The sequence below is a fragment of the Stylophora pistillata genome, chromosome 8 (assembly GCF_964205215.1).
Source record: "Stylophora pistillata chromosome 8, jaStyPist1.2, whole genome shotgun sequence".
Taxonomy (NCBI): domain Eukaryota; kingdom Metazoa; phylum Cnidaria; class Anthozoa; order Scleractinia; family Pocilloporidae; genus Stylophora; species Stylophora pistillata.
The window spans coordinates 25,234,986-25,250,129 of NC_142526.1; the positions used below are offsets into that span (position 1 = coordinate 25,234,986).

Consider the following 15,144-nt stretch of genomic DNA (forward strand, 5'->3'; position numbering starts at 1 on the left):
AGGTATATATCAAAAAAGGTCCTCTTTTCTCCTCCCACATGAACACAAATCGGTGCCCATCGATCAAAGACGCATTCGACAGAAGAGGAGAAAGGAACGAGGAAACAAAGAAAGAAAGAAAGAAAGAAAGAAAGAAAGAAAGAAAGAATGAGGAAAAAGAAAAACGGTCGCATTGATATTCTTCGGGCGGTAAGGGCCCTTTGATGAAAGATGAAAATATATATTCTTTCATCGTCCGCCGACGGAACCACTCCTCAAATGCAAGCTACAAAGCGTTATCAGGGTCAAAATCCAGTTCCTAAAAGGAACCTCTATGGTTTACTATGTATTGTGGGAAAATGTGTACGGCCTAAAGGTAGGATTCGAGGAAAAGAGGGCTAGTAAGCCTGTTCATCAAAAAAGCCTCTTCCTTTAGAGATTGTTATTTTTTATTTTTGCTATGGTTGTTGGCGTAGTTCTCGTTTCCATTTTAGATTCTCTTTTCAATGATAAACAAAGAAAGAAAGAAAAAAACTAACTAACTAACTAACAGGAGACAAATAAAAGCAGGAAGGATATTTCGATTACTCGATCAAGTTTTTTTAATAATTTGGATATATCAACAAAGTTGAAAAGGTAAATTGGCCACCGTAACGATTACAAAAGCTGACGTTTCGAGCGTTAGCCCTTCGTCGGAGCGAATAGAGGAATTTTGGGTTGTGTGTGCTTTTAAAGGCAGAAAATGGAGCTACGTTATTGGTGGGCCACCAACGTCAACTTTTTTAAAGTCAGCTTTTGTAATCGTTACGGTGGCCAATTTACCATTTCAACTTTGTTGATATACCCAAATTATTTCGTTACCCCCATCTACGCAGCCCCAAACAGTTTCTTTGGAAACTATCAGCCTTTATTCACAAGTTTTTTTAAGATTTTTTTTGTTGAAGTTGTACCATTTTTTAAGACCACCTTTTTGGGGGCTGTCCCACTCCTTTGCAGTTGTATGCTCTCTCAGTTTAACTCACACTTATTTTCCATCTCTAGATCACCAGCAAATTAGTATTTCTTTTTTAGAAAAGAGCCATCAAAAAAGAACTTAGGTAGTTAGCAGCTGTGACCCACAACATCAGCTTTCAAACAACAACAAACATATGAAACATATGTGTGAACTGCGGTTATGAGACGTATATGAGAACGATCCTTCGCAGTAAAGCACTATTTGAGCAATAGTGGAAATCAGACCTGAAAAAAATTTCAGGCCTGTACGGGATTCGAACCACTGACCTCTGCGATACTAGTGCAGCGCTCTACCAATTGAGCTAACAAGCCAACTGGGAGCAGGCCATCAAATTAATTCGATATAAACCCGTAGATGATAAATCAAACAACAACAAACATATGAAACATCTGTGTGAACAGAGGTCAGTGGTTCGAATCCCGTACAGGCCTGAAATTTTTTTCAGGTCTGATTTCCACTATTGCTCAAATAGTGCTTTACTGCGAAGGATCGTTCTCATATACGAAACATCAGCTTTAGCCCATACTTTGAAATAAATTGCTCTTCCCAATTTTTGAGGACAACGAGTAATTAAGAAATCAAGTTTTTCATCAAATTTCTCCCTAAAAATGTTTGTACCAAAGTCACTGCTGTCACACTCGTAACAGTAACGCAATAGATTTTGACTAGATGGAACGTGACACGACAGAGTTTCAAAGATTCGCCTCGTTGTGACGCTCAAGCTTGATCGCAACGCCTGGTGATTTTCTACTGGTGGCAAATCGCTATCACCAAGAAAGTCGTTTGTGATCAGAGGTCTTTCACGTTTTCGTTATCTTTGAAACTCCTCTCAAACCGAAAGCATGATTTTAATATGCTTGCGGTGATGTCTTCGTGATCCAGGTCTAGCATCAGTTGATATGAAAAGACGGCGTGAAGAATTATATCGACATGACATCGACCTTCCTCCTTCCTTTTCGATTTGTCCTGTTTGTGGTACATCTGTATCAAAAGAGAACATCGGTATTCATGTAGAGGAACATTTCACACAACCCTCCACATCATCTGAGGCGAATCGACGCGATGATTTAGGTGAAAAGAGCATTTTCGAAGAGCGATTTCAATCGTAAAAAATAATTTAAAAGCCTCTAGCAGGTACATGGGAAGTAAATAAAATAAGGTTTGTTTTTGTTTGATTTCAGTTCCGGGAATCTCGGATGCAGCCGATTTTCGAGAATGTAATTACGGAAGATGTCAACAGATAGGTAAGTTAAATTGGAAGTATTTTGTTCCTGTCATAGGCCACAGAGAAAACACTTAGAATTATAAAATGGTTTCAAATAAATATATTAATCCACGGTATCCTATTCGAGTTTCATATTCACTCATATGTGTTTATTTTTGTTCAGGAAAGTTTGAATTGTGACGTTTGCGTAAAACTCGTGAGACATATTTAATTGATTTTAAACAAGACGATTAAAAAGTCAAACAAGTAAATTTAACTCAATTAATGCAAATAATTAGCAAACATCAGCTAAAAATATTATTTCAATCACCATTAGTGACAGGTTTTGACTAGACATTAGAACTGATAAAATTTGAAATTTCCTAAAAATTAGTATTTCTTCAAATTTTAATCAAACAAAGTTCAAATATTTTATCAACTCCTATAGATGGCAGAGCCAAGCAATCTTGCTTAGAGGGACAATCTGTTGTCACTGGCACGGAGTACATACCATGTAAGCCTTGAAATAAAAATAACTACTAAGATAGACAATACCTTAAGTTTGCCATAAAGAACATAAACATAAACAAGATAATTTGGTTTCATCCTCTAAGTAGATCAGTAAATTGGCCACCATAGAGAGTTCTTAAGCTAGTTTTCATACTCTTTGCCTATTCACATTATCAATTCAATCGATAAAAGCAAATTATTTTATAAAACCTTTCTAATGCAGCACTACAGTTTCTTTAGAAACTTACCCCCTTTTAAACATACACAACTTTATAAAATAGCCATCAAATAACAAATAAAAAGTTAAAAAGAATATTATAAACAATATAATACCAATGAGTATCCGAATGATAACTTGTTTTCAAGTGTGTAAATATTTAAAAACATCTACATGTACCCATAAATAAACAATTATTTGAAGAAAATATCATTAAAAATATAAAGTGCTACTACAGTGAAAAAAAGCTGCTTCTCATTCTCTTGTGATTCCAGTATTATTTTTGGCCAAAAAGTACTTGCCAAAATAGTGTGTCCAATCTAAAAAAAAAGTATAATTTTTTTAATATGATGTGTTACCTGAACTCTTTTCCATTACTAGATAATGTATAGATAAGATGAGAAAATAAAAGAATGAGATAACAATGTAATCAATATATATTTTAAAGTTTGTCTTTGTTTCAGTCTCATTTTTGGGATAGAACCATTTCAAAATACATATCATAGGATATCATGATGATTATCATCATTGTTTTCTGTCTTAAAAACTATAGTGACATCTTTACTCTCTTTATTATTCTATATTCTGAGTTTCTGCGCCAGAGTGGGATGATCACATGTTTGCACACTCATTAGAAGATCAAGCCATAAATGATGCCACTACAAACAGTCTGTTAGGGGTAACATTTCAACCACAGGACCAGTATGAAGTACCAGTGATTTACACACAGAATGATACTGCACTGGCTCAAGAACTTGAAAAACAAGTAACTTTTAATTAGTAGATGTGTCATTCCTGCTGGGTAATTTTTTCCCTCTGGAATCTCCTTCTACCCCTATGAAATGTTCTGCTCTAAACCTTGTATGGTAGCTAGTAAAGGAAATGATATTTGGGGAGGGAGATGAGTTAAAAAGATGTCTTGCATAATTCCCTTTTTCCCATTACTTTGTTAGAATTATGTACTGATATTTTTCCTTGATTTGCTTGTTTTAAAACTTTTGTGCTTGGAAGTACAGGGTCAAATTACAAACACTTTAAACCATTATTCTTTTTATCACAGGTGATTAAGATATTCAGAAAAATGCTATATTCATTGTAACTCCATTAATGTTGAAGTTGTGCACTTGATATGCCTCTCAAGAGCAGACTGTTTTTTTTTTTTATATTAATTATCAAATTCTGATTCTCTTTCGTGGCACTTTTTCTAGAAGGGGGGAATTTTATTTTTTCAAAGATTTTTTTCTTAAAATAGGATTATTGTTCTACAGGAAATGGAACGACTTGAGAACCAGCCATCTGAGTGGGATGATCATTTGTTAGCTCAGGCACTGGAAAGTGAACAAAGAAGAGAACAGGAGGAACAAAAACTTCAAGAGGATGAAGAGCTAAAGAAACTTCAGGTTTCAACAAACAATATTGATTTGATAAAGTACTATGATTTTCATTGAAAAATATATTGACCCAAAGATCAGGTCACTTGACTAAAAGCAGACAGATTTCAGCCCCAAGAAGGATCACTGGATTGTGCTCTTAACACCATTAGTTTGTTATATCTGTAAGTGGGTTGCATGCATTTCAGTAAGCAGGCTGTGTTAACTTTGTAACCAGACATAAGAGCATTAATATTCTCTCTGACAGAACCCACAGTTTAATCAAATTTGTGTTCTCTTGTACTCTGCCTGTTTTAACCGACACAAGCTACATGTCCCTTGTTTGGATTGTGCCCGGTTGCCTGGCTGGTACTAAGGTGTGGTCAATTGAGTGATGGTCTAACATTCCATTGAGGATAATTTGAGGTCAATTCATCTCTCAATTCTTACAGTTTTCAGATACTCATTTATGCCATGTGTTGGGAGAGGCCTTGTGTGAATTAAGTGTCTTGCACTAGATCCCATCCCAGGCTCAAAAAATGGTTCCTCCATTCTAAGTCTTGTTTACTGACAACCAGGCCTCTGTAGCTTCTAATGAGCAGGCCTTGCCTTTTTTCCCAGTTGAGTTCAAAATTTGCAGTTGTGGTTCAAGTGAATAGAAAATTGAAATCTGCGGAATCAGTTTTATTGTCAAATCTTTCTAGTTCTTAACGAAAAAATAACTTAATTTGTCTTCTCTCCTACCTCTCGTATTGAAAGGCCATGTATGGTATGACTTCCTCTGGGGGTTATGTTACTCAGTACAGTCGTTCTCTAGAGAGGGATGTGGCCAGGAATAAAGCATCTGTCGGTGATTACTATGCCAGGAAAGCCGAAATGTTGAAAATTTTAATGACAGACAATGATAGTGGGGAATCATGCACCAGAGGTATAAGTGAGATTTTGTCTTTTTTGTTCCACAAGTTGTTGGTATCAACTTATTATCTTTTGTTCTGAATATCTGAGAAAGATTTGCGGGACTTTCTATGACTTCCATTCCGCCAACACTTGTATAATAGAATGTGAAAGTACAATAGAATTAAGATTTTTAGGTAGTAGTTTGTTATTCAAGGTTAGTGAAGCCATAGATAGCAATTTAGACATTTAAATTTAAAATATTATACCCACCAGGGACTAGTCCAAATTATATAAAGTTGTGATACTAACAAATAGTGTTTCCTTTTGTGAAAAGGCATCATTCCTCAACTTCATCACCGATATGACATGGGAGTCAGTGGTACCAAAGCTGCATGGCTGGCTCTAGATACAGATCATTTTGCCAGTACTGTGGGTGATGCTGGCTGGGGGTGTGGCTACAGAAATCTACAAATGTTGATTTCTGCTTTGCTAAAAATGGATACCTATAGACCAGTTATGTACAGTGGTTAGTAAATTATTTTTTATTATAAACTAAATTTCTTCAATATGATTTATATTCTAATAAGATACATGAAAAAATTTCTCAGTTCTGATTGGTTAAGATGAATGCAGTTTTCAGTTAGTTCAGTGTAGAAGAGAGTTAATTCAGTGCAGAAGAGAGTTAATTCAGTGCAAATTAAGAAAGAAACAAACCAGACATTTTATTTGGTTAGAATGATTGGTCAATGTCAATGTCAATGTCACTTGCAGAGTTTGAATAAATTATTTTTGCACCTGATGCACATGCTTTTCTTCTGCATAGTTATGAGAAGCTATCTCATATTTTTTCATGTATATTATTAATACATAATCACATGATTTTCTCATGCAATTTGGAATAAATAAGCACTTGTAAATTTTTTCAAAGACCACAAATTGCACTCGCCCTATGGGCTCATGCAATTTTGTTAGCTGTCTTTGAAAAATTTACTCGTGTTTATTTATTCCAAATTGCACTCGAAATCATGTGATTACCTATACAAAAGAAAGGAATGAAGTTGAGAGGCCGAAAGGGCTCCAACCCTAAGTTTAAAGTAATCGAGAGATGCTAAGGATTTTTTGGGTTGAAGTTCATGGGTTGGAGAATTTTTTGACAAAGAAAACTTTGACAAGTATTTCTTTGGTAGTTTTAAATGAAAGAGTTGGCTTCTAGTGAGATTGAAAAATGGTTCTCTAAACTAACTAGGCATCACTCAAACTTTTTTCATTGTGCAGCGCAACATTTTGAAACAGAAAGTTTTTTAGGGTTCTGCTTAGAGTGATTAAATTTTGTAGAACTTTGATCCCTATGTTCAGTTTTGAAATGCAATTGTTGTTTCTTAATTGAATTCAGGGCTGACTGCTGTTTCTCACATTCATTTTGCCGACTTTTTTTTTTTTTGTTCTTAACCTAATGAGAGCCTTTTCACAGTCTTTAAAAGTGGATGTTGATATATGATTGTCCATTTGCTCAGGCTATCCACCTTTGAGAAGAGCCTGCTAGTTATATTAAAGTTCACAGAGCAACCAGATGGACAATCAGATATGGTTTGATGTTACTCTGGTTTAAGGATTTAATGAATGTAACCAGGGAATTCTCAATAAAGAAACAATAAATTTAAATTTACAAGACATGTTTCGACATTCTCATGTCATCTTCAGTTGCAAATGAGCTTTTAACGGTTGTACATTTGAATTTATATTAATTAAAGTATGTTACAAATTACGTGTCCAGACTACGTTACAATTTGAATATTAAATATGCGTAAAACTAGGGAATTACAATTCATTGACCCATTGTTTTGACACTCCTGTCTAGTTGCCTTTATCAGGGGTGATCTAATTGTTGCAACAAGAGGTCCTTTTAACTGCTCACTAATTAGCTGCCTTTTTTTCTGCTGAGGTGTAAATATGTGTCAGGTAGTAAGCGGCCATTAATCTAATTATTATATTATTATTTTATAAGTTTTGACCACACAACTTGGGAACTAAATTATCTTTCTTTTCATTTCCTTGTGTGTTCAGTTGGTGAGAAGGTACCATCTATACCCAGAATTCAACAGTTTATAGAGGCTGCTTGGACAAGTGGTAAGGGGAAACTTTCAGTAGATGCTTTTAAATCTTCCAAGGCCTAGGGAGGGTCTGTTTAGGTGACAAGTATTTTCAAGATTAAAAAACTTAGTAACTGGTCTGAAAAAATCTACCTACTATGTTCAGAGTTATGTAAAAAATAATTATCTTGTTCAACAATGTATACTTCTAAAGAAAAGGGTAATGAATTGTTGCTTGAAAAATTACAGCAGTTTCTTGTAAGAATCTCAAAATCTGTGCTTTCTGTGTGAAAGGTGGCTTTTTTAAAAAATAAGAGACATTCTCAGATAATGGAAAATTCTTTCTTCTAGTTACTTGACCAACTGTAAATTTTGGGGGAAATACCTATGATTAAATTCTGCTGTTTACCTTCCCTAAAGGATTCGACAGGCAGGGTTCTGAGCAACTTGGATGCAAACTGATCAATACCAGAAAGTGGATTGGAGCCACAGAGATAGCAACTGTCTTGAGATCACTTCAGATAAGGTACAGTTATTACATGACGCGGGCAGTCAGAGGGCCAATAACTAAAATCAACCAATCAAAATGCTCTATTGCCAGTCAATATTTTCTCAGTATTGGACCGGGCACTGTCCCGAATGGTACTGAATGATACCGCACTTGTGTCCCTTTGAACTTCAGTCGTATAATAAATCTCTTATTAACCAAGCTTGCTCGGGACCGTATTGAAAGAATATCAGCCCTCGGTCTTTTTTGTACAGACCTCGCTGCGCTCGTCTATACTGTCAAGACCTCGGGCCGATATTCTCCCAGTATGGCCCTCGTACTTGGTTACTAAGATATATGTACTGGAGTCTTTAGCTTTTTAGTTCCCTTTACCTTAGATGCTCATGATTAGTGCTCACCAATTGTGCTAATGAGTCTCCCTCTCTTGCAGAACCCTATCTAAAGCTTCAAGTGTCTATTATGTCCCAGTCTGTGATAAGCCCCTCTCTGATAAGTCCCTTTCTCTCTAACAAGCCCCCCCTCTATGAAGCCCCCACCTGGAAGCCTACGAAATGTCAACCCTTGCACTCCCATGATCTTAAGATCAATTCTCTGCACTGTTTACCATACATTTCTTCTAATGTTGGCTCCGAGATTTTGTTAGTAAATGAAACAATCAGTGCTCTTGCTGATGTTTTTATTTCTTCTCAACATTTTTTTCCTTGAAATAGAGTTGATGATTTTGGAAAAAACTATTTTGTAGTCACAACGGGGGAGCAGGAGGAGGGGGGAGGGTGAAAGGGTTTGGCACCCATTACTTTTTGTGTTTAAAAAGTAGACCAAGAGTGAGAGTTGAACAACTGACTGAGAATGATCAAGGCTGGCTATGGATAGACAAAATAAGTTTATTTCAAATGGTATACTGTAAAGATGTTCAAACCCTGGCGTAGCTCCTAGGTTACAATAATGTGCAGGTTCTTTAACCAGTATTTCATGGTCATGTATTTTTGCAGAGCCAAGATTCTTGACTTCCACCAAGCCACTGGTTGTGATGGCACACATCCTGAAATGTTTTCATGGATAAAGCGTTACTTCAGCTGTAACATGAACTCTGCAGCAGTCCCTTTGGGTTCGTCAGTTCTCAGACAAACCTCAATTCCTCCACTTTACCTTCAGCATCAAGGTTTGTAACCTTTGTTTGTGTGTGATTTGATTCGTTCCAGTGAGATATATTTCACGGTATGGTTGAACCTTGATTATCTAGACTCATGAGAACTGGGCATAATTGACCACCTTCATAAATGGCTGCCAGATTGATATTCTTTTGTTTAAATTTAAATTAGCCTTTCTGGCCTCGTTCCCCAGTTCAAAATTCAAAAGAATGCATTATCTCAAGCGAGGCTAGTGAGGCTAATTTGAATTTAAACAAAAGAATATCAATCCAGCAGCCATTTATGAAAGTGGTGTATAGTGATCCAGAAAATTGGCAGCCCAGATAATAAAATATGTGAATATAAATGTTTGTAGAAAATGGGACCCAAGAAGCAAGTCCAGATAATCAAAAATCCAGATAATTTAGGTCCTGATAATCAAGGTTTGACTGTACCTCTCTTTGCATCGGGTTAGGGTTACTTAAGAGTTTCAACCCATTGGCTCCTAAGATTTGTCTGCACCGTATCATCCTGCAATTCTCTTGATTATTCAACAAATTCTCCTTGTCAGCACTTTAGCAGATGAACAGAGAACTGTATGGAGAATATGCATACTGATGTTAGAGTGTAAAGGGTCGATGGGTTCTAACAAACTGCCATGGAAACTTGAGGAATGATGGGTGTGGCTACCTCTACTTGACCAGCGTCCCATGTAACAGAAATACCCTGTGTCACTCCATGCTCCAGAGATAGAGACAAGCTCTGAAACGGATGGGTCAATAGGCATCTATGATATAATTCTCTTATGCAGGATGGAGGGCGAGGGTTCGAGCCCTGACCGGACTAACACTCAAGGTCTTAAAATAACTAAGGAGAATGTGCTACCTTTCTATAATATATCAAGAAATGGATAGACATTCTAGTCTTCTCGGATAAGGACGAATAAACCGTAGGTCCCGTCTCCTGCATCTATTAATTAGTTAATTTGGTTAGGCAGGCGACGTTAAAGAACCGACTCACGAGATTACTATGATGTGGTCTGGCCTGTTTACTGGGAATTGGGGTTAGGTGTCAATTGGGACGAAAGTTCTGATCTTTTCTCCTGCCATTCCCGTGGCGAATGAATTAAATAAAAAAAATTAAATTAATTATTTTCGTCCAACAGGCCATAGTCGGCTGGTGATTGGAGTTGAGGAGCATTCCGGTAAGGATGGTGGTCTCTACCTCCTATTATTTGATCCATCCCATTCGGCCAAACAGATGCAGAGCCTCTTGGAAGACATTCAGAGTAGCAGTTCCGGTTTGCGGCACTTACGACGGTCGCTGAAGCAGATGAGGTGTAAGCAGTACCAGATTGTGTATGTGGATGGGATTATGGACCCCTCAGAAATGGAACAAAGTAAAACCTTAGACTCTCTTAGAGTACCTTGAGATAAAGAAGTTGATTTGCAAGTTGTCTTGAAGAACAAGTTTAAGCAATTATTCACAAGTAAACATCTTGTAGATCCGGTAGCAGTTTTCTCTTATTACTTGTGGCAAGTTCTTTAAACTCTAGCATAGGTGACAGTTTCAAATAGGATTAGGAAGAATATTTTGAAGCCAACGAACTGAAATAGACTACAAAATGTGTAGGAATTGATAAAACTAAAGGCTTTCTAGTAATAGCTTTTGAAGCGATTCTTTTCGGATTGGTTTACAGATTAGCTTTGAAACCATGAAAAAGATGGCAAAAGAAACTTGCAGAGTTTGCTTGGCTAAAAAAATGCTATTACATGATAGTATGGCTAAACAGCTTTCACTGGAATGTCCACAAAGGGCATTATTGAAGCCCAATAGGATAACCAAAGACCGGGTTGTAAAATGTGTATTTGTTTATGAAAATAACTTCAACGGTGCGAGAGTGTAATTGGAAGGAACAAGTACATACTATTAGATATATATTTATTGTTGAAATTGAGTCAGTTTGCTAGACATAACGTCTCGTAGTCACGTTCGACGCACTAAAAACTACTATAAAACGAATACAAGAATTGTAAAAACGTGTAAAATGGTATATAAAAAGTCACTTGTAACAATGTAGCGGAATTCCAAATCGATTTCGATCAATTACGATCCTCATCAGTAGTACTCCGCCATGTTTAAGTATGAGTATTTTAAACTCCGCCATGAGTATTTTAAACATGGCGGAGTACTACTGATGAGGATCGTAATTGATCGAAATCGATTTGGAATTCCGCTACATTGTTACAAGTGACTTTTTATATACCATTTTACACGTTTTTACAATTCTTGTATTCGTTTTATAGTAGTTTTTAGTGCGTCGAACGTGACTACGAGACGTTATGTCTAGCAAACTGACTCAATTATCGAACACGTTCCTGGCCTCGGCCCACAAAATTTCATCACATTGTTGAAATTGTATTTTTGGAAATAGTTATGTTTCTATTATATGAAGCCAAAGCAATACATTTTATTATATTTGTGGAAAGGATGCGATAAAATAAATGCTTAAATAAGGGACATTTTGGTCTTATTTGTTCTTTAAGTTTTAACCGGATATGTTTTTATTGCTCAGAATTAACTGATAAACCCTTAAAATAGCAAACAAAGTAGTTTAGGTCCATATTTCAAACGAAAGTTATTAAAGGCTATTGTGCGTTACTGCGTGAATTGGTCAGTAGGAGTAGTGCGGCAAATTTGACTGTGGCGCATCAGAGCTTGGGGCGACTTTCTAGCCCCCTTTTTGGATGGCTCATGAAGGCCTCCAGTATTCCTTCCATTGATTACAACATTCTTTACTTTCATTGGCTCAGCAACAGCATCATTTTTTCGCCAAAGCAACCTCTTCTGTTCCTCTGGTAGCCAGCGAACGTGCAGGGGACATCGTGGAAAGCCTAAATTTGATAAGCCGAGAGCTAAGCATGCGTTTTCCGCGTTTTCAAGTACGATATGAGCGCTACAAGCACTCTGAAAACTAATCTTTCTAATCTGACCAAAGTGGCTAAAAATTTTTTGAAGAGATTCCTCTGTATAGCAGGTCTCTTTTCCATTGTTTCGCCAGCGAACAGTTAAAGTTGCGTGAGGCGGAGAGTGCTGCACACTATAGAGTCTTTTGTAATCTCGCACAGATTTTTCCAACTTGCTTTGCTGGTAAAGACTTAGCGGCTGCAGGCCCGAGCGCCATTTTGCAGTGGCCGGGTTATTCGGACTGTACACCTCCAGAGCTCTAACAAGGCCTGAAAGGAAAAAGAACCTCTTTAAATCCTCATTTAAATTTTATACCGTCAACCGTGATGCATTTTAGCCCTTGGGCCTACCAGAAACAAAAGAAACATCAGCGCTCTCTCCATTTTAATTACTAAGTTGAATAGCCTGTTACGGGGAAGTGTAAAATCCTAGCTACCGTGTAAACGTAAACGCTGATATGGTGAATACTGATCAAGAGCTTGTGAAAGGGGATGCTGAGACGTGTGCATCCTCGCTTATAAGGTGCGCGTAGAAAAATTGCGATTTATTTCGCACCCAGACCAACTAGTTTCTATTCACGGAACAAACGCAGCTGGTGCTTTTCGTTACAAGAAAGGAAGAGTTGGACGCGGAGCCTTGACGTCTCTCAAGTACGTTTTAACCTGTTTTCTGGTGATCCTTTATGTTTCAGTGTCACAAAGTCTGTACTATTTTCCCTCTTTAATAGGGGAATAGCCACAGCCCGCAAGCTGCTTAGTGCGTCCTATAACAAAATCGATGAAATACGAGGCACGCAACAGCCTGTCAAGGGCAGAGCAATAGAACAATAGTTCTCCAAACGAGCCCATTCTCAAATAACTGGAGGGCGCTTTTGATAACACTATGATAACAGCTTTTTATGGATTGAACGAGCACTCCGCATCATACTTTGGTATCTATAGGGACGCTAGTTTTCAAATAAAACTATCCTCTTGACAAGATGATCACGCTGGACTGAATAAGTATAAGACTCTACTGACATACCTAGAGATTCTCTTGCATAACCCTTCAGGCAGCTCACATGCGGCTGGTTTTCGTCTTTTCCTTTAGTGTGTCCCAGCGATGGCAATGAATTAGTGTTGCGGTCGTTTGCATGTTCAATCTTAGCTAAAACGTTTTTTAATTGACTTTCTCTTCCATTCATAGAACCCACTCTCCTCTCAGCGCACAGTTTAGCGCGTGGTTTGCGCAACGGAACAACTATCATAACATGATCGAGGTCGACGGACATGATACCTATAAGGAACTTTCTTCTTCTATGTCCACGCTATCCAGCCTTTCCACTTGCTTTTTGCGTTTCAAAATGCTATGAAAGTACGTCACAAAAGAAGGAAGCTGTATTGCTCGTGCGTTCATCTGAACTTAGTGCGCGCCATGAAAAAGTCACAGAGTAAACTGTATCGCTCAGTTAGTTTGTGCGCTATGACAGATTAATTTAGCGGGCATTTTTTTATCGTGCGGCCCGCTAAAAAAGTTCATTCGAATTGAACTTTTCTCCCACTGTTTGAAATCTCAATATAATAAATATTTTACATACCTTGTATTCTCGGTCCGTACTGTAAGTTACGAAACCTCGTTTTTATCGCTCGGATTTTTGGCCCAAGAGCTTCGCGCAATACCATTAACCGTCAAAAATGAATGGAATGTCACTCCTGCCTTCAGTAAGTTTGTCTTGCATGGGTTCCTTTCGACAACGGGTATGATGAACGAAGGATGCAACTCACGATTGTACCAAATGAACATTCGCGACTTTTTTTCGGTTCCCAAATCGTGGTATTGTCACAACAGGCCTTTTAGATAGCATAGGCCAGCCCTAGTATGTTCACTCTGGTCCTCCTTCAAGTCGCACAAATCTTTCGCCTTTTACTAAAGGTTTCCGTGGAAGAGAGCTAAATGAGTTTATAACATAACCAAAGCAAAGCGCGCGCTCTGATTGGTCAATTTAGCGTCCCCCATTTGCCCATGGGTGTACGCTGCTGACGTGAGCAAATGCAAAGACTATTTTTCCGCGCGCGCTTGTTTTTTCTCGTCACGTAAGATTTGTTAAATAAAACGGAAATCTTTAGCTACAATGTATCAACGTTATGTTATAAAACAAATGGTAAACACCACAGCGTACACTATTGAGTTATGGATGCAATTGGGAGGTTTGCTAAGCACTCAAAAAGCTAGAGTCGCTCTTGGCTATCGCCTTGAGCGACTCTCACGCTTCTTTCGTGCTTAGCAACATCCCGCGTGCATCCATAACTGTGGTGTTTACCATTTGTTGACTAGAAACCAATTTATTTCGAGTAGTCCTGCCTTTCGGCGGGGCCCGCTTGTCAACATTATGAGGAAGATAACTTATTAGTAATCAAACGCAAGATATCCAAACAAAGTCATTTGTGCTTTTTGCTGGGATTTTTGTTGAGCCGCAAGGTGACCAATATCAACCGCGTTACCGTTTCTTCCTTTGCATGTTGCACTTTTATAGCTGACTGTAGAGTAGTCCCTATCAACCCTTGACACCCTAACATCAGCATGCAACTTCTCCATACTGTCCCCTTTACAATTTCTATAACACTTACAAGGAGAAATTTTTCCAAAAATCAAGAGCCTAATTCTTGAGTTCGCGATCACATCCGTTTTTCTCACGACATTGGTATTTGATACCTTGGGAGGGGGGGGAGTGACACTGTCGGGAGAGATTATGTGTTCATCTTGCTTATCTTGCTTATCTTGCTTATCTTGTTCATCCCCTTTACATTTTCTATAACACTTACAAGGAGAAGTTTTTCCAACAATCAAGAGCCTAATTCCTGAATTCGCAATCACATCCGTTTTTCTCATGACATTGATATTTGATACCGTGGGAGGGGGGTTGATACTGTCAGGAGATATTATATATGTTCATCTTGCTTAAGATGTAAAGGTTTGGTCATAAAAGATCGGTCATGTGTTTATGTTCGATTCTGAACACAACAACCACTCAGAATTCTATAAATTCGTACGCAGACGAAAATCACCAAGAGCTAATGAAAATTCGTAGTAAACACTCGTAATCAACCTCTAGCGTACAGTTATAGCGTACAGTTATAGCGTACAGTTATAGCGTACAGTTATAGGCGAGACCATTGCAATCTCCGATTAGTTCAGACATCTTGAACTCTCATCAGAGAAAACAGTTTGCGAGCCGCCGGCGATTTATTTCTGGTTGTCGCTTTCCAATTTTGTTTCCA

At 37.8% G+C, this 15,144-nt stretch overlaps 2 protein-coding genes and 1 pseudogene across 3 annotated transcripts; 2 read left to right on the forward strand and 1 right to left on the reverse strand.

Annotated features, from left to right (window-relative positions):
- Positions 1–1,719: 1,719 nt before the first annotated feature.
- On the forward strand, positions 1,720–10,863 carry LOC111335095 (zinc finger-containing ubiquitin peptidase 1). Of its 2 annotated transcripts, XM_022940952.2 has the most exons (11): positions 1,720–2,065; positions 2,176–2,238; positions 2,647–2,712; positions 3,516–3,691; positions 4,194–4,325; positions 5,055–5,223; positions 5,527–5,718; positions 7,257–7,319; positions 7,703–7,808; positions 8,783–8,952; positions 10,086–10,863. In XM_022940952.2, the coding sequence occupies exons 1-11, from the start codon at positions 1,894–1,896 to the stop codon at positions 10,349–10,351; spliced, it is 1,575 nt and encodes a 524-aa protein (XP_022796687.2). In that variant the 5' UTR covers positions 1,720–1,893; the 3' UTR covers positions 10,352–10,863. The 2 variants fall into 2 exon arrangements, with proteins under 2 accessions (XP_022796687.2, XP_022796692.2); XM_022940957.2 differs by lacking the exon at positions 2,647–2,712 and having other exon boundaries at positions 1,721–2,065.
- A 469-nt stretch (positions 10,864–11,332) lies between these two features.
- On the reverse strand, positions 11,333–14,072 carry LOC111335109 (uncharacterized). Its single transcript, XM_022940967.2, has 2 exons — positions 12,911–14,072; positions 11,333–12,156 (listed from the first exon to the last, which is right to left on the reverse strand). The coding sequence occupies exons 1-2, from the start codon at positions 13,155–13,157 to the stop codon at positions 11,579–11,581; spliced, it is 825 nt and encodes a 274-aa protein (XP_022796702.2). The 5' UTR covers positions 13,158–14,072; the 3' UTR covers positions 11,333–11,578.
- LOC148725647 (U5 spliceosomal RNA) lies at positions 13,749–13,836 on the forward strand (annotated as a pseudogene).
- Positions 14,073–15,144: the final 1,072 nt, after the last annotated feature.

What these genes read in the sequence shown, in the direction of transcription:
- LOC111335095 (XM_022940952.2), top strand. Translation starts at nt 1,894, where the DNA reads ATGAAAAGACGGCGTGAAGAATTATATCGACATGACATCGACCTTCCT. An exon ending in TGGCACGGAGTACATACCAT is followed by an intron (nt 2,713 to 3,515) that starts GTAAGCCTTGAA and finishes CTATATTCTGAG; the next exon opens with TTTCTGCGCCAGAGTGGGAT. An exon ending in AAGAGCTAAAGAAACTTCAG is followed by an intron (nt 4,326 to 5,054) that starts GTTTCAACAAAC and finishes TCGTATTGAAAG; the next exon opens with GCCATGTATGGTATGACTTC.
- LOC111335109 (XM_022940967.2), bottom strand. Translation starts at nt 13,157, where the DNA reads ATGTCCGTCGACCTCGATCATGTTATGATAGTTGTTCCGTTGCGCAAA. An exon ending in TTATGCAAGAGAATCTCTAG is followed by an intron (nt 12,157 to 12,910) that starts GTATGTCAGTAG and finishes TTTTCCTTTCAG; the next exon opens with GCCTTGTTAGAGCTCTGGAG.